At 40.6% G+C, this 19329-nt stretch overlaps 1 protein-coding gene across 1 annotated transcript; it reads left to right on the plus strand.

The window, feature by feature from the left end:
* Positions 1-1492: 1492 nt before the first annotated feature.
* tbc1d12a (TBC1 domain family, member 12a) lies at positions 1493-15182 on the plus strand. Its single transcript, XM_087802719.1, has 13 exons — positions 1493-2670; positions 6802-6946; positions 10026-10150; positions 10278-10360; positions 10453-10570; positions 11813-11919; positions 12009-12092; positions 12152-12246; positions 12448-12519; positions 12586-12714; positions 13409-13518; positions 13574-13832; positions 13892-15182. The coding sequence occupies exons 1-13, from the start codon at positions 1646-1648 to the stop codon at positions 13961-13963; spliced, it is 2424 nt and encodes an 807-aa protein (XP_087658845.1). The 5' UTR covers positions 1493-1645; the 3' UTR covers positions 13964-15182.
* Positions 15183-19329: the final 4147 nt, after the last annotated feature.

Below are 19329 nucleotides of genomic sequence, written 5' to 3' on the forward strand. Positions count from 1 at the left end.
GTTGACAGAACATTGTGTGTGCTTGTGTGTCAGCTGTCCGTCACAGAAATGCTTTGCTTCAACGGAACAATCTCGGAATCAAAAACTGGGAAAGTTCACATGAAGATCCTAAGAAGAAGAAGAATTTTGACTTTCAGTGTCCGGTTAGGAATCTGACCTGCTGTGCATTCAAACAGAAACCAGACGTGGTACAAAAGTCACAGAAGCTCAACATGAGAAAAGACAAACTCACATCTCGTGTCAAGTGTCCAACGTCTCTCTGAAGCCAACGATTCTCCGGTGGCTTTTTCTACCGTGTTACGGTTGTTTACGTCTCTTTCAACATCACGACCGGACGTGAAAGCAGCAGCCGATGCTTGGATTGTGTATCTGCTCATCAGAGACGCTGTCATGCAATCGTTTCTGTTCGATGAGTCTGTGTGTTATCAGGAGTTTTCTACTTCTCTGTTTCTAACTGAGCCGTTGGGTAAATATGATCCAACTTTCCAGCTCAGTTATCCTCCATCATTCGGCCTTTATGACCCGGACATGTCATAATGAAGGATCACGGATGATAAATTATGAAGAAGGATCTCCTTGAGCTGGATTTTGTCTGAGAACACTGGAGACAATTACAGGGTTTGTTCTTCATGAATGTTCCTCAACCCCTCCAGCAAACATGTTTCCTCACGGAATCTTTGCTCAAGAGTATCTGAGGCACTTTTACATTTATTAACGGGTATCAGGGAAGTAATACTGTGGGAAACCATGTAAATACTTACATTAATCATTCAAATTAAATTATTTTGAATAATTTTCTGTGATCTTAAAGCGTCCAAATGTTTAAAGAAGAGGCTTTAACATGTCTGGAAATATCTTTGATGCATCAAATGTGATTTTTTTCTATTTGTCTGTTTTTACGCTTCTTTTATTTTACACAAATACGTCATATTATAATATAACTTTATTCTAGTCGCAGCACCAGCGAGCTAATGGAGTAAACTGGATACAAACCCACACAAAAATTCATGTTTAAGGTAAAATGCGAGTCCTACAATTTGTGGCTATAGAATACACGCAACAGCTTTAAATAAGTAGAAGAAAAAGTTTTAAATCAAGTTATATTCTTTGCAAGTAACTCAGGTTCTACCAGTTTTCTTCTTTTTTCTTTTTTTTTGTTGTGATTATGGACGAGAACTGGCTCGTAAATCGGGTTAAGAATGTGTCTAAAAAAAAATCCTAAATTTAACTTGCAGCGTGAAGTTTGGAATCTTATGTCACTATTCAGGACTGTTTACATTCTTACCGCTGCTGCAGTTGCAGCAGGTGGCCGCTAGGCGCCACTACAAGGGGGGGATCACAAACCGAGCAGATAGCGGCGGATTCATGACGTCATCGTTGGGGAATTTTCAAGATGGCGGCAGACAGTGACCGGGATGCGCGGACATAAACAGCAGCGGGTTTTAATGCGTCGTTGTTATGAAAACACTGTTACTGTTGTAGACGATGAGATTCCACCGCGAGCCGGGCCAGGACCGTTCACTTCACGCCCGGTTCGTGTCCGGTAGCGGCTGAAAATGCGAGCCTCGTCCTCCGGGAACAACAAAAGCCGTCGCTGCGGTTCCTCGGCCACAGTCCACGTCCCGGGTCCGGGACCCGTCCGCTCATGGAGACCCCGAGCGTGAACGGAGGAGGGACTCGAACCGTCGACCTGAACGAGAACGAGGCGGTGTTGAAAGCGGCCCAGAAACGCGTCGATGTCACCGGGGGTCGGTTCGCCGGGAGAGCCCGTGTTGACGGGACCGGGACGGATGTGAACGCGGACGGGTTCGACGGGGATATGTTGCCGGAAGAATCCCCCCGAGACGGGGTCGTTCCACCGCGCGGTGACCGACACCACGACGGACGGAACGGATTTAACGACGCGACCGAAGCACCGGAAGGAGCGGACGAGGACCCGGTGCTGACCGCAGCCTCGGACCCTCACCCGGGTTCGGGACTGAGGCAGATCCACACCGGGGACGTCAACGGGGAGACCCCGAACGGTGTGTCCCAGACGCGGGTTCCGACGGCTCCACGGTGTTGTTCGTCCAAAGGGGTCGTTTCCTGCTCGCAGTGCCCGGATATCCGTCCAGTGACCCCAGAACATGGACGTGTGGACGGGAAACTGTCCAACGGTGGTTTCCATAGCAACACCTCCCTAGACAGGTGTGTCACGGATGGACCCGAGACCGGTGCTGAGTCTAGTACCGAACCAACACAGAATGTGGCCCCTGTGGGTCAACTTAATGACCTCCTCCTGAACCCCCCCATCCAAGACCCCTGTACAGACGCCCCCTCACCCCAACCAAGTGCCAAACCTCACCATGAACTCGACGATGGCCCGAGGTCCGAGCCCCCCACAGACGAGGAAGAGGAGGACGTGGTGGGGTCGACTCTACCCACGAGGCCCCAAACTTTGAGGACTAACCCGAACCTCACGCTGTCCCTGAGCTGCGACGCCACGCCGCTGACCCCGGACGAGGATGGGGGCTTCTATTTCGGGGACGAGTGTTACGAGGAGGACTTTCGGAACACGCTGGAGTCGGGTCGGAGGCAGAGCGCCCCGGACCAGCTGCCGGACCTGGCCGGAGAGGGACAGGACTCCAAACTGATGCCCAAGCGGTTCGGTATAGCTGAGTTCTTCACCAGGTGGGTTCACGTCCTTGTGTGCTGGGATGATGAGCAGCTGAGAATTTAGAGCTAAAAACATCTTAAAATCACATGATTATATATTGAGTTTAATATACTTCAGTTAAGATAAGGCATCAGCCAGTTGGTCCTTCCATTGAGTACTACTGGTCCTGCGAAAACCAGATCATACAATATTAGTAGGGACTTGCAAACCAATTTAAATAATTTGGAAATTCTGATTATAAACTTGGGTCCACGTAAATGTAATACTTATAAAGCGCTTTCTATGGTTTTCAGCACCCAAAGTCGGCCATAAACGCACACATTCACACACTGATGGGAGTAGGCTGCGACGCACCAAACATGGCTCAACAGTCGGTAACAGTCTGTTGCAGCACCTGTCGACATGAACGTGACATAAGTCGTCGTTTTTGTGCGACGATTAAGTTCGAGACGCAGTTCGTAGTCACCGTCGACAAAAACATGACCAAGAACCAAACCTTTTTGTTTATTATCTGTATTTTAAGGAAAGCCTGATGCTTATCTATTGTTTCGTTCAAATGTTTTCACTCTGGGAGCCTCAAAAGGATGGAGATATAAGCTGTGTCTCAAATCGCATATGTGCGTACGTAAACGTAGTATTTTTAGTGCATAAGTGCGTCTCAATTCTTAGTATGTAAATGTAGTGATCTATACACACTAAATTGTCACTAAACACCCACAAAACTCAGTATGGATCGATGGACACTTTCTACACTAAACAGCTCCATCTTAGTGACGTTGATGTAAATGGAAGTTACGTCATATATATATATTTATATATATATTCATATACTTACAGGTGTATTTTCAACAGCAGTAGGAGGACGTCACGTCTTCGCTGCTGATACCGGCGTAAATATTTCGCCAATATTTAGTTTCTCATATTTCTTGATCCAAACAAAAACGTGCTGCCAGCAGGTGGCGATAGTGTTCCTACAGCTGGTTGAAATCATCGTTAAATAGTAGTAGAAGAAGAAGCTGTCGCGTCGACCCTGGTCTAGAAAGGCGCTATATAAATAGAGATTATTATTATTATTATTATTTCCTGTTAGTGTGTAGCAGCAGAGTTTGATTTGAGACATACTATCTGTGGAGGATTAGTTACTAGTTAGTACGTAAACTATCCTGATGATACTAACCAGTGCACTAAGAGAAGGATGTGATTTGAGACACAGCAATAGTGTCTGGATTTCGGTGGAATTAGAACTTGTTGGACCGACTCTGTTTTTGCATGAACAGGCCGTTTAGAAAAATCATTCTGCGTCACGAAATGAAGTAACACAAAATGATGCAATTTGTGATACATTTAAGGATGTGTGTCTGTTCATTACTATTGTGTTCAGTAATGTTGTACTTGGTTCTCCCGGCAAAACAGTTGAGTAACCTCAGAACAACAACACACCATGTAAAGGAAAATTGAAGGAATATTTGTCGAGAGCAATGTCGTCCCTTTAAGAAACGGGGGGGAAAAAAAGCAATTTTCTTTTTATTCTTAAACCGTAGGATCGTCAAGGGAGACGATTTTATTGGCAGATTCTACATTTTCATATGGAAAAAAAGGAACATCTGGAATGTCCTCCATTTCAAAAACAGCTGTGTAGTGAAAAATGATACCAAGTCTGCTGCTGCACAATTATTTTGTCTTCCTTTGTTGGATTGTTTTTGCTCTACGTGTAACGTCTTTGTGCTTGAACTTTGTTTATGTTCCTTTATAAGGTCACTCTAGAAATATACTCAGAATATCTGGTTTAGCTCCACAAAACTGATCCAGGAAAATCATTTATTCAGCCAATCTGTCGTCAATACACACACTTATAGTTATTAAGGCCAGATAGATGCAGCACAAGATAAACAATTGTTTCTAAAATCGTCACCTGTGGTATTTTGGAAGCTTTAGTTTTCACGCCGCCGTGCAGCTCCAGTCTTTCGACACGTGTAACTGCTTACAACAGAGGTGGAGCTAAACAAAGTTCAAATGTCACATTACAGAGCTTAAGTGCAGCTTTTAAGTATGTGTGCTTAACTTGAGGACTTTCTTTGAGCCTTTTTTTCTCTTCTCACCAAACAGTGACACAACGCTTCTTATCCTGTACGACCTTTCATTAATTAATAATCCAACATTATTCTGGGGGTAAAATAAATATAGGGCGGGGTGAAGATAATTAAAATATAATCCAGAAAATAAAGTTTGTCTTTATTTACAAATAAGATGTCCGGTTAGCTTATCACACTGTTGATAACCATATAAATGTCATCGATCATGCGAGCGCCGCCTCTGAATAATGTTTTATTATCTGGTAATAATCTGAGAAAAATTCTTGAATAATAATAATAAATGAATAACTTGGTTTCAACACATCCTCAAACTATAGTGGCCACAGTTGAGTGAAATAAAAAACTGGATTTATCTATAGATACCATAAAGAATGTATGCAACATAATCCTGCGTATTGATATTTTGATGGGAACCACTTAAAGGAGGAACATCTTGTTTGTTCACCTGGTTCACACAGACATGTCAATCATTACTATTAAATCAGGTTTTCTTTTATCTCGGACTGGAAATTTGCCAAACTCGATAGTGCGTTGCCTTGGAAACGGATGCAAATTAAAACGCAAATCTCTGACATAGCGTCAGTTTGATGAATGTAAATTCAAATATAAAACCCTATACAGTATATTTAGGTCACGACAAGTGGGTCACTTTTATAAGAGCCTGTTCAGTCGGCCATTAATAATAACTGCAGGTTAATGTTTGATACTTTGGTCGTGATGATGACAGACATGCGCTCAGGTACTTTTCACAGAACCTCACAGAACCGGATCAAATACATGGGTTGTGAAAGAAAGTCCTTCTGCAAAGACAGAGTATTGCCTGGTCGTGTGGGTGCATGGGATCGGTTTCCTGCACCTCTCCGCACATCCTCTTTATCTTCCATCCACTTCTTCTTTCTCTTCCCTCCAGCTTAGAAAAACAGCAGTTTTTCACCTCAAATAAAGAGAAAACATCTAACTGGCTTCTGCTTTTCCCATCCGATGAAAAAAAAACTGCTGTGTCAGACGGCCGACCGTCGTGATGTCTGCTCGGTTGATCACGGAATGTAAACATGAATAAAAGTGCATTAATGACACGAATGACATCAGTATTTGAGGATCACCTGAAAATGTGGTGGTTTTACTAGTGAACTGAATCATTTATTATCTTTATATACTATACTTAGTATTGCACTGTTGAGCGATGTTGTGCCTTTTCTTTAAAGTTCATACAGAACTCTGCAGCGAGACTTCCGACCTGCTCTAGTAGAAGAACTCACATTTCTTCCAGACTGTTGCTCCTAAGCTTTGGAACGATCTCTGTGTTTGATGATCTACTGACTCCTTCAAGAAACATCTGTGTTTGATGATCTACTGACTCCTTCAAGAAACATCTGTGTTTGATGATCTACTGACTCCTTCAAGAAACATCTGTGTTTGATGATCTACTGACTCCTTCAAGAAACATCTGTGTTTGATGATCTACTGACTCCTTCAAGAAACATCTGTGTTTGATGATCTACTGACTCCTTCAAGAAACATCTGTGTTTGATGATCTACTGACTCCTTCAAGAAACATCTCTGTGTTTGATGATCTACTGACTCCTTCAAGAAACATCTCTGTGTTTGATGATCTACTGACTCCTTCAAGAAACATCTGTGTTTGATGATCTACTGACTCCTTCAAGAAACATCTGAAGACACTTTTAGTCATGCAGGATTTTCCTTGATTCTCTGATACTCCTGTGTTGTTCTCAGTATTATCTTGAACTTTTAAGTATATATTTTATTGTGTATTGTTTTGATTGTTTAAGCGCTTTGTGACCCTGGTCTGGAAAAGCGCTCTAGAAATATTACTTACTAACTATCACAAACAACACCATGCGTCTCTTTGTCGTTGTGTTTACATAAACTATTAACATCATAGCTTGATGACATCTAAAGGTTCCGGTCGGACGAGGCGGTTTATTGACGGATGAATTACACGATTCAATCAAGGATCAGGAAGTCCTCCGTTGAGTAGTTTGCCTTCATTATTAATGGAAACGTTTCTCTCCATCTGTCTTCTCCCAGGGGCCTGTTTACAAGGAAATCGAGAGAGCCCAAGCTGCCGTCCCACAATGCAACGGGGTGGCGGCTGTTTAACAAACCCACGGCCGGGGAGAGCGAGGCCGCGAAGGAGCCGGAGTCGTCACCGTCGTCGCCGTCAACCGAGCAGGTTCTTCAGCACACACGCCATCATCACTTTGTAATGCTGTGGGATACGTGTCCGGAACACTGATGCTTTGTTTATCTTTATCGTCATGTGACGGGTCAGGTTCTGGATCAGGTTCTGGATCTGCAACATTTAATATCTTGAATATTTTAGATGTAGGGATTAGGGATGTCGACGGTTACGCAGATAACGGATAGAAGAACTTTATTAATCCCTCTGCAGATCTAAATTAGATTTCGGTAAAGCAAGTTTAATAAAAGAAGAACAAAGTGCAAACAAAGGTGCAGTTCAAAGTGCAAACTAACAAATCATTACGGTTTAGAAAAATTAACAACTGTTTGCAGGTTTTCTTCTCTCCCCCTTATTGTTAATTTATCACCAATATATACATTCCTGCAAATAATGCATGTTAATGACCAATTAGCCATGTGTGTGTTCTGGTCATGTGATGTCGGACTGAGACTTTATTGACGGCGACAACTCGCTTTCGATTGTTAAAGGATAGAGCAATTATTTTAATACATGAGTATTTTTTTTCACATGGTTTGAAAAGTTAAAGCAAATGAAAATGAATAAATGAATTAGGGCTGCACGATATATCCGAAAAATATGGCGATTTTGGCACGAGCAATGTGCATATCGAAAACATAATTTATATTTTTTATTGTGTAAATCAAGCATTTCTTAAATGCGCACTTTGAACAATCCGTGTCACGTTCTGTAAAGTTGTCAATATGTACTTCTATGTCTCGTTGTTGTTTACGTCTCCGTCCGTCTGTGAACTGTGCGGCGCAGCTCGCTAGGCTCGGTTGCTACGGCGACTTGTGTATATACACGGAAATATTTCATCGTTTTCCTTCTCTAAACCCCCTGGATCTCCCCTACATATATCTATAATATCGATGTCGCACTTCAAGGCACCAATATCAAATATTGCACATATTTCAATATCGTGCAGCGCTAAAATGAATATAGTGCAGCTTTGGAGTAACCGGTTACACGTCGGTTAGAAGCCCCGACTGCATGTTGACACTAGTGATCATCGGATTCATTAACATTTCTGTGGATTTCTAGTTAGACTTTTTTTTTGTGAGAGAAGCAGATTAAGATTAAATAAATATCTCAGGGAAATGATGACGTCCGTTTGTGTGTGAATCTGGTTGACACGTCTTCAAGTCGTTCAAGGAAGGTTCTTCACACATAATGGTACCTTTTGAATGTCGTATCAAAAATAGTGTAAATACTATTTTGTTCTCACTTGCAGGCCGTAGACGAGACTTACTTTTAACTGTGAAACCTAGAAATATGAACGGAGATGAAGTTTCCGTATGACGTCATTTTTTTCCGCCAGATTCACCAGCTGTCAGTCAGATGTTCTCTTTGTTATGAAAGCAGCCGGAGAGTCGCTTGAAATATGAGACGTGTATGACACGTAGAGCAAAGAAGTGCAGGAGGAAATAAAGAATACTTTAGTACTATGACACGAGAAATGTCAAGCTGATATTACTGCAAATATACTTTGATGACGACAACAAGCAACTTATATTATTATTGTTTTTATTCGTCATAGCATCGTAGATGCAACTCTTAACACTGTTACAGATACAACTAGATGATGTGCTTTTCCAGAAGAAGTCCAGTGTGATTGTGTATCTGATGAATCTATAAACTGAAATGCTTGAGATTATTTTACTTGTATTCTAAGTAAACATGTGGAATCAGTTGAAATTAAGGCATGAAGACTAAAGACTGATGTGGAAACTAAAGTGAAAAAGGTTGAGAAGAAAAAAGAAGTAGAATTTGTAGTAGAAGTAGAATAAGTAGTAGAAAAAATAGTATTAGAAGTAGTAGTAGAAGTAGAATAAGAAGTAGAATTAGTATTATCTAGTAGAAGTGACATTAGTAGTAGAAGTAATAGAATGAGTAGTAAAAGTATATGACAGTATAAATTGTAGTAGTAGATTCAGTAGTAAAATTGGAAGTAGTAGTAAAATTAGTAGAAGTAGTAGTAAAATTAAAAGTATTAGTATAATAGTAGTTAAAGTAGTAGTAAAATAAGTAGTGTAATTAGTAGTAAAAGTAGTAGTATAATTATAAGTAGAAGTAGAAGTATAATAAGTAGTATTATAATTACTAGTATAATTATAAGTAGAAGTAGTAGTATAATTAGTAGAAGAAGTAGTAGTATAATTAGTAGTAAAGGTAGTATTATAGTTACTAGTATAATTAGTAGTTAAAGTAGTATTATAATTACTAGTATAATTACTAGTAAAAGTAGTATTATAGTTACTAGTATAATTAGTAGTAAAAGTATTATTGTAATTACTAGTATAATTAGAAGTAAAAGTAGTATTATAATTACTAGTATAATTAGAAGTAAAAGTAGTATTATAATTACTAGTATAATTACTAGTAAAACTAGTATTATAATTACTAGTATAATTACTAGTAAAACTAGTATTATATTTACTAGTATAATTAGTAGTAAAAGTAGTATTATAGTTACTAGTATAATTACTAGTAAAACTAGTATTATAATTACTAGTATAATTAGAAGTAAAACTAGTATTATAATTACTAGTAAAACTAGTATTATAATTACTAGTAAAAGTAGTATAATTACTAGTATTATTAGAAGTATAATTAGTATTATAATAACTAGTATAATTAGAAGTATAAGTAGTTGTGTGAATGACTTCATCATACCTTTAACCAACATATCATCCAGTATAAAGCTAACTAAAGCTACTACTACTACATGACAACTACTGCGACATCAGCCATAAGTACTACTGCTGACTTGGATACTTGTAACATCTGAACTGCATCAGCTGTTTTCTACTGAACACACTCGTATGTGCAACACGTGACTTCTAATCGTTAAAGCTCTGACTCATGATCCGGGTTTACATTTCTTCGTGTCCTTTTAAACATTTTGGTTTCTAGATTAAAACGTGTTTGAAACGAGAAAAAAAAACAGAAGGCGCGAATTATAAATAATGTTGTTTATATTTAAGTTTGTATAAGAATACTTTCAAGGACACACGCATCAATATCCAACGTGTGTGTGTGTGTTCCTCAGGTGGACCAGCAGCAGGACTCCAGTCCTTCTCTTAGTCCACAGCGCCATCCAGTGGCAGGACGGAGGAAGAACCTGGAGTTCGAGCCTCTCTCCACCACCGCATTGATCCTGGAGGACAGACCCTCGTAAGATAACTTTTTAAAATGAGTTTTTGGAACACGTGACGTCATCAAACAATGTTTTTAAATGGTTTTATCAATGAACACTTTAATGGATGATTTGTTGTTGTTTACATGATGATATTTGTCTCAGGAACCTTCCGGCCAAGTCTACGGAGGAGATGCAGAGACACAAGCAGGAGTACGAGGAGATGATCGCAGGAGCCAAGAGGAGAGGTGAGGAGCAGCGAGAACGACCTTGATGATGAGATGAGATACACATTGACATCAAACATAACAATCATCTTGTGCGCTTGTGTGTGTGTCAGAGCTCAAGGAAGCCCAGAAGAAGAAGCGTCAGATGAAGGAGCGACACAAGCAGGAGGACATCATCTCCAACGCCATGGTCATCTGGAACACAGAGATCCTGCCGAACTGGGACACCATGTGGGTCACGCCTCCTCTTGCGTTTGTAAACGCTGACGTCGTCGGCTTATTTGTTTGTTGACCTTCAGCGAAGATAAAGGTTAAATAGACGTCGAACATCATCAGGAGGACATTAATCTGACAGTAAATCATTTAAGTTTTCAACAGTTTCAACCAAACTACTCCAGACCCATATTGTGTAAATACTTTTTTTTTAATACGTTTTTCAAATGCAATTTGTTTCTTTTATGAAACGACATTACAAGTCACATAAGTGAAAATATTTGAGTAAATTTTAAAGTTAACAAACTCAAAACAGTCCATATCACCCACCATTTCCAAGTTTACTTGAGTTAATTTCCTAAATAATGAAGATAAAATATTAAAAATTAAAATTTAAAAAAGGGGAAAATAGAGGGGGGTTCTAACGGTAACTCAACCAATAACCAATATGTATTTATTTTTTTCTTCATTTCATTATCGGCATTTACTTTTCTGTTCGTTTTATTAGTTCTACTTCATGCATGGTCTGCCCTCTATTTCTCATAACGGGTGTCTCAAGTGGAATGAGTAGTAAAATTAGAAGAATTTGCAGAATTAGTAGTATAATTACTAGTAAAATTAGAAGTAGTAGCAGAATTAGTAGTATAATTACTAGTACAATTAGAAGTAGTAGCAGAATTAGTAGTAAAAGTAGTAGTAGTAGAAGTAGTTGTAAAAGTAGGAGTAGTAGCAGAATTGGTAGTAAAGGTTGATGTTATAGTAGAATTAGTGGTAAAATTAGAAGTAGTAGCAGAATTAGTAGTATAATTAGTAGTAGTAGTATAATTGGAAGTAGTAGCAGAATTAGTAGTAAAAGTAGAAGTAGTAATATAATTAGTTGTAAAAGTAGTACTACTAGCAGAATTATTAGTAAACGTTGATGTTATAGTAGAATTAGTAGTATAATTAGTAATAGAAGTAGTAGCAGAATTAGTAGTAAAAGTAGTAGTAGTAGCAGAATAAGTAGTAATAGTAGAAGTAGAATAATAGACATATAGGGCCAGCCATGTGCAGATAATCACAGATAAGAAAATTGAACCAGTTTTATTATCTCAGCTCAATATTTGTTTTATTTCAGTAACTAGTTTATTCACTCCAGCACTTTCCACCAGTACCATGTATCTTTCTGTACTAACAACACATACACACCTGAGGCTGAAGACGTTGTTGCAGCACAAACACGGATGGTTGCACCTGTATAACAGGAAGTCATGTGTGCAGGAAGGGCTCGAGGAGGGTCCGGGATCTGTGGTGGCAGGGTCTGCCCCCCAGTGTCCGGGGGAGAGTGTGGAGTCTGGCCATCGGGAACGAGCTGAACATAACACCTGGTACTAATGCATGATTGTGTATCGTATTGTGTTGTTGTTGCTGCAAACACACACCTGTCTGTGGTTGACGCCGCTCGTGTCTCGCCCAGAACTCTACGAGATCTTCCTGTCCAGAGCCAAAGAGAAGTGGAGGAGCTACAGCGAGACCAGCTCGGTCAACGACGGCGAGAGCGGTAACGATTGTCAACACAACGTTTTTGTAAAATCCCTAATTTTAACCTTTTGACCTCAGACAGTGGAGCGTCTCTGGCCGACAGAGAGTCCAGTCTGGACCTGATCAAGCTGGACATCTCCAGGACCTTCCCCTCTCTGTTCATCTTCCAGAAGGTCAGTTCGAAACCGCCTCAGTTTTGTGAGTCCGACAGTAAATTGTGTGGTTTTTTTTTTTTTTAACTTTTCTTTTAATGCCTTTAGCGTTTTCTTAAGAACGGTTTTGTGTTTGATGAAAGTCTGGTTGTGTTATTGTGTTCACTTATGTTTATTAATTCATTCATTGTTCAATGTGTCATGCTGTCCTCCGACCTCTAGGGGGGGCCGTACCATGATCTGCTGCACAGTGTGTTGGGCGCCTACACCTGCTACAGGCCAGACATCGGATACGTACGTTCATCGTCTTCGTTCATCCAAGAGTTTTGGTTCATCTTCTCATGTTCTCGTGTCCTCCAGGTCCAGGGAATGTCCTTCATCGCTGCAGTTCTCATTCTCAACCTGGAGGAGGCAGAAGCGTTCATCACCTTCGCCAACCTGCTCAACAAACCGTGTCAGATGGCCTTCTTCAGAGTCGACCATGAACTGGTACGACTCACTTCTCACTCACTCCTCACTCACTCCTCACTCAATCCTCACTCACTCCTCACTCCTCACTCACTCGCTCAGTTGCTCACTCCTCACTCACTCACTACTCACTTGCTCACTCCTCACTCACTCCTCACTCACTCACTACTAACTCCTCGCTCACTCACTCGCTTGCTCCTAACTACTTGCTCCTCACTCGCTCGCTCCTCGCTCCTCACTCGCTCGCTCAGTTGCTCACTCCTCACTCACTCACTACTCACTTGCTCACTACTCACTCGCTCACTCACTCACTAACTGCTCACTCCTCCCTCACTCTTCACTCACTCACTACTCACTCCTCGCTCACTCACTCGCTCGCTCGCTACTCACTCACTCGCTCGCTACTCACTCACTCACTCGCTCGCTCGCTACTCACTCACTCACTCACAACAAACTCACAACACACTCACTCGCTCACTTACAATACACTTACTCACTCACTAGCTCACTCCTCACTCACTCACAACACACTCACTCGCTCGCTCCTCACTCACTACTCATTCACTACTCACTCACTCACTAGCTCACCCCTCACTCACTCACTTGTTGTATATTGTTTAATGTCATCATTTCCATCTTAAAAGCTACTCATTAATGAATGAATGGATTAATTCTATAACTGTTCTGATAAACTCTTTGTTCTCGTCTCCTACAGATGTTAAAGTATTTCTCCGTATTCGAGGTGTTTTTCGAGGAGAACCTTCCTCGACTGTTCAGTCACTTCCAGTCCAACAGCTTGACTCCGGACCTGTACCTGATCGACTGGTGAGTCCTCAGAGCTCTAAGGTCCGACGTGTCCTGATCCAACCTTCTCCTCCAGGATCTTCACGCTCTACAGCAAGTCTCTCCCGCTGGACGTGGCCTGTCGCGTCTGGGACGTCTTCTGCCGCGACGGCGAGGAGAGTCTGTTCCGGACCGGCCTGGGCATCCTGCGGCTGTTCGAGGAAGTCCTGCTGCAGATGGACTTCATCCACATCGCCCAGTTCCTGACCCGCCTCCCCGAGGACCTGCAGTCCCACACACTCTTCTCCGCCATGGCCAACACGCACATGGTCAGCCGGAACCGGCGCTGGGCTCAGGTGAGGCGTCCACGCTTGGTTTTTACTTCAAACACTGACGGAGGTTTTTCTCTTCTCAGGTCTTCACCACACTGATGAAGGAAGGAAACAAAGACACGGAGAAGAGTGGCAGCCCGGCTCTCAGAAGCTAACGTGCTAATAGCTCTCGGGAGCTAACATGCTAACAGCGCTTGGAAGCTAACATGCTAATGGCGCTCATGAGCTAACATCCTAATAGCTCTCGGGAGCTAAAATGCTAATAGCTCTTGGGAGCTAACATGCTAATAGCTCTCGGGAGCTAACAGGCTAATAGCTCTCGGAAGCTAACATGCTAATATCTCTCGGGAGCTAAAATGCTAATAGCTCTCAGGAGCTAACATTCTAATAGCTCTCGAGAGCTAACAGGCTAATAGCTCTCAGAAGCTAACCTGCTAATAGCTCTCGGGAGCTAACATGCTAATGACTCTAAGAACTTGTGGACACGTGGAAAAGCCTCAGTATTCCAGCAGATGTTTAAACCTGCCAAAGACGCTAAAAGTCAAACCCAGCGTTCCGGGGTCGGAGCTAAAGGGATCAGCTGGTCTTGTTACGCCACTAAATCACATCCTGTGTGAGTCGATCTCCGGTGCTAGTCCAGTTACCACTCCTAACTCAACTGGTCCAATAGTTTAACCTTCATTTTACAAAATATTCTGTCTTGTTCCAATTTTTTTTTTCTAACTTTAAGTGTAAAACTTTATGAAAGTAACAAGTTTGTATCAAGAGCCAGCGTTTACACTGGACACCCTCGCAGGAGGTCACGTGATCCGACCCCGGTAAAGAGATTCCTGGAGCGACTGGGACGAGCAGTACCAGGTCCGTCTCCAGTCGGAAGTGTTCGGAACCTCCGACGTCAGCGTCGTTAACGCGGAGGGAAAATATTGAGATTCTCACCAGTCATTCCAGTTTTTGTTTCTTCACCTCCATCCACGTCTTTCTTTCGCTCGCCAACGCTCACTGATCAGGTGCCTTCGCCCACTGCAGTCACTGTCCAGGTCGTCTCCCCGTCTGACCCGGTCCTCCCTCTCTGGACCTCCGTTCTACATCCGACCTCAAAAGAACGATCCGTCGCTACACGACGGGTCCTGGGGTCGCGTCCGTGTCTGATCCAAAAATCTCCACACGTTTTTGTTTTTTATTTTTAACCAGAGACTTGAATTGTCAGCCACGAGTCGGCATTTTTCTCCAGCACTTTAAAAGCTAAGAAATGCAAACTATTATTTTTGTTTCTATATATTTTAAAGTTGTAGGAAAAACACTTCCGGTTCAGTTCAAACACTCCACGACTCTCGAGATTGTTTTTGTTCGCGTGGTCGTGTCACGATTAGCAGTTAGCAGTTAGCGTTGGTTATTGCTTATGCTAACTCTAATTGCTAACGCTAATCGTGACACAGAAACGTGGTTGCGTCAGAAACGTCCACGTTTCTATGTCACGATTAGCGTTAGCAGTTAGCGTTGTTTCGCCAACGCTAATTGCAAACTCTAATTGCTAACGCTAATCGTGACATAGAACGTGGTTGCGTCAGAAACGTCTGCGTTTCTATGTCACGATTAGCGTTAGCAGTTAGCGTTATTTCGCCAATGCTAATTGCAAACTAATTGCTAACGCTAATCGTGACATAGAAACGTGGTCGCGTCAGAAACGTCCACGTTTCTATGTCACGATTAGCGTTAGCAGTTAGCATTGTTTCGCCAACGCTAATTGCAAACTCTAATTGCTAACGCTAATCGTGACATAGAAACGTGGTTGCGTCAGAAACGTCTGCGTTTCTATGTCACGATTAACGTTAGCAGTTAGCGTTGTTTCGCCAACGCTAATTGCAAACTAATTGGTAACGATAAACGTGACATAGAAACGTGGTCGCGTCAGAAACGTCCACGTTTCTATGTCACGATTAGCGTTAGCAGTTAGCGTTGTTTCGCCAACGCGAATTGCAAACTCTAATTGCTAACGCTAATCGTGACATAGAAACGTGGTCGCGTCAGAAACGTCTGCGTTTCTATGTCACGATTAGCGTTAGCAGTTAGCGTTGCTAATTTGCTAAATTGCTAACGCTAATTGCGAACGCTGATCGCGAACACTTGAGAAATGGCGTCGAAACACGATCCAAAAGTACGTTTACTACCAAAGTCGCCCGTCAAGAGATTGAAGGGCAGGTTCGCTGACGCTCGTGTGTATTTATGAAGAAGTATTTAAGTTAAACTCACGACCACCAGTGCCAAACAAATGAATCTGACCCTTTATCTCCGTCGACTCTCGTTTGTCAGTGTTTTCACTCCGTTCATTTATTTCATCATTTACTTCATCAGGATCCGTCAGATTTAAAAATGCTACAGAAGAGATTCTGGATCTATAATGAGTTGACATTAGAAATGACTCCAGTTCTTATCCAAAGGTTCTAAAATGAGGATGAATGTTATGTTTATCTTCGACCATTTTTTTCTTCTTCATGTCATTAAATGTACAGTTTGTTGATGATGCCTTAACAGGTGGTGTAAAAAAAAAAAAGAATTGTAAAAACTTTTTTCTTTTTTTTTCCTTTTTTGTATTTTAATAATGATGATGCTAATATTGTCAGCTGTCAGATCAACTTGTAAATAAACATCTGAAAGTACTTTGTTCATTTGTGTTTATCAATCAAGGGTCGTGGACGTTTGACCTGAGAAATAAAATGAATGGAGAAGAAAATGATGACATAAAATGTGTAATTATGACATAAATTTAATCAATACAAGCTAAAAATTGTTATTTAATTGTATGTTATCTATTTATATATTAATAGTCTAGTGTCCGGATCATGAATACAATGTGATTTAGTTTCTAATTAATTATTTATTTTAATATGACACTTTAATTTAATCTCTTCCTTTATTTTATATCTAATTTTATTTTATATTTATTTCATGCTTTCATTTTTATTCATGCTGTCATCACCAGAAAAAAGCTCATTTTTATTCTATTATTTAGTTATTTAATTAATTCATTTACAGAAATGCTCATGAAATATATATTTAGAGTTGAACTAGTTATATATAAAAAAAATAAGTTAAAAATAACAAGACAAGGATTTCACTTATGACGTGATAAAAATATAACATTAAAGAGAAAATAAACTTAACTGATAATAAATAACTAAACAATACAAGAGTAAACAAGTGTCGTGTTTTGTTGCCAGACTCCAGACGGTGTATAATGATGTATTTGTATCACTTAATAAGAACGGTGTTATCGTGACCTTTTCAGTATTTATTTTATTGAGTATTGTTTATTATCATTGATTGTTTAAGTGCTTTGTGACCCTGGTCTGGAAAAGCGCTCTATAAATATTACTAACTGAAACAAATTAATTCTCATCTTTGACCAGCAGATGGAGACAAACACCACTTTTAAATCTCAGAACTAACGTTTTGTACCAAATAATTATTCTTCAAACATCAGTTCGACGAAGACAAAAGGCTTAAAGTATCTTTTAATGAAATAATAATAATAATAATAATAATAATAACTAATAACTTCCAGACACATGAAGAAGAGATTTGAACTCCAACAGTCACGTGTTCATCTACAACGATCTTCTCCGACATGACACGAGCTCACGAGCGTCTCACTCACCTGACCGTTCTGACGTTTTAACTCTCGATTCAAATCTACATTCAAAAGTCTTGTATTACATGTTAAATAACTTATTTTTAAGAGACGAGTGATCATTTGTTTCCTGTTTAAAAAAAATGTATTAAAGTTGTTATTTAACATGAATGACGTTTGAAAAAATGTTTCCTTCTTCTTTCTTTTACATCTTTTTTATTCTGTCACTTTTTTATTTTGAAAATAATGTTTTGTTTCGTTATTTTCTATATTTTCTGTGGTACATTTTTTAAATTTAAATATATAATGCTGTGTTGAGTGTTTTTGCAACCAATTCAACAAACCTGATCCGTAAATAAAGATTATATATGTGTATATATATATATATATATATATATATATATATATATATATACAGTGGGGCAAAAAAGTATTTAGTCAGCCACCGATTGTGCAAGTTCTCCCACTTAAAATGATGACAGAGGTCTGTAAGTTTCATCATAGGTTCACTTCAACTGTGAGAGACAGAATGTGAAAAAAATCCAGGAATCCACATTGTAGAATTTTTAAAGAATTTATTTGTAAATTATGGTGGAAAATAAGTATTTGGTCACTTCAAACAAGGAAGATCTCTGGCTCTCACAGACCTGTAACTTCTTCTTTAAGAAGCTCTTCTGTCCTCCACTCCTTACCTGTATTAATGGCACCAGTTTGAAGTGGTTATCTGTATAAAAGACACCTGTCCACAGCCTCAAACAGTCAGACTCCAAACTCCACTATGGCCAAAGAGCTGTCGAAGGACACCAGGAAAAGAAGTGTAGACCTGCACCAGACTGGGAAGAGTGAGTCTACAATAGGCAAGCAGCTTTGTGTGAAAAAATAAACTGCAATTATCAGAAAATGGAAGACATACAAGACCACTGATCATCTCCCTCGATCTGGGGCTCCACGCAAGATCTCATCCCGTGGGGTCAAAATGATCATGAGAACGGTGAGCAAAAATCCCAGAACCCCACGGGGGGACCTGGTGAATGACCTGCAGAGAGCTGGGACCAAAGTAACAAAGGTTACCATCAGTAACTACAACGACAGGGAATCAAATCCTGCAGAGCCAGACGTGTCCCCCTGCTTAAGCCAGTGCATGTCCAGGTCTGAAGTCTGCCAGAGGACACATGGATGATACAGCAGAGGATTGGGAGAATGTCATGTGGTCAGATGAAACCAAAGTAGAACTTTTTGGTATAAACTCAACTCGTCGTGTTTGGAGGATGAATAATACTGAGTTGCATCCCAAGAACACCAGACCTACTGTGAAGCATGGGGGTGGAAACATCATGCTTTGGGGCTGTTTTTCTGCTAAGGGGACAGGACGACTGATCCGTGTTCAGGAAAGAATGAATGGGTCATGTATGTATCGTGAGATTTTGAGCCAAAACCTCCTTCCATCAGTGAGAGCTTTGAAGATGAAACGTGGGTCTTCCAGCATGACAATGATCCCAAACACATCGCCCGGGCAACGAAGGAGTGGCTCCGTAAGAAGCATTTGAAAGTCCTGGAGTGGCCTAGCCAGTCTCCAGACCTCAACCCCATAGAAAATCTGTGGAGGGAGTTGAAAGTCCGTGTTGCTCGGCGACAAAACATCACTGCTCTCGAGAAGATCTGCATGGAGGAATGGACCAAAATACCAGCTACTGTGTGTGCAAACCTGGTAAAGACCTCTAGTAATCGTTTGACCTGTTATTGCCAACAAAGGTTATATTACAAAGTATTGAGTTGAATTTTTGTTATTGACCAAATACTTATTTTCCACCATCATTTACAAATAAATTCTTTTTTTCACATTCTGTCTCTCACAGTTGAAGTGAACCTATGATGAAAATTACAGACCTCTGT

Source organism: Callionymus lyra, chromosome 11 (assembly GCF_982586985.1).
Source record: "Callionymus lyra chromosome 11, fCalLyr1.hap1.1, whole genome shotgun sequence".
NCBI lineage: Eukaryota > Metazoa > Chordata > Actinopteri > Syngnathiformes > Callionymidae > Callionymus > Callionymus lyra.

What these genes read in the sequence shown, in the direction of transcription:
- tbc1d12a (XM_087802719.1), top strand. Translation starts at nt 1,646, where the DNA reads ATGGAGACCCCGAGCGTGAACGGAGGAGGGACTCGAACCGTCGACCTG. An exon ending in GGTCAACGACGGCGAGAGCG is followed by an intron (nt 12,093 to 12,151) that starts GTAACGATTGTC and finishes TTTTGACCTCAG; the next exon opens with ACAGTGGAGCGTCTCTGGCC. An exon ending in ACAGGCCAGACATCGGATAC is followed by an intron (nt 12,520 to 12,585) that starts GTACGTTCATCG and finishes CGTGTCCTCCAG; the next exon opens with GTCCAGGGAATGTCCTTCAT.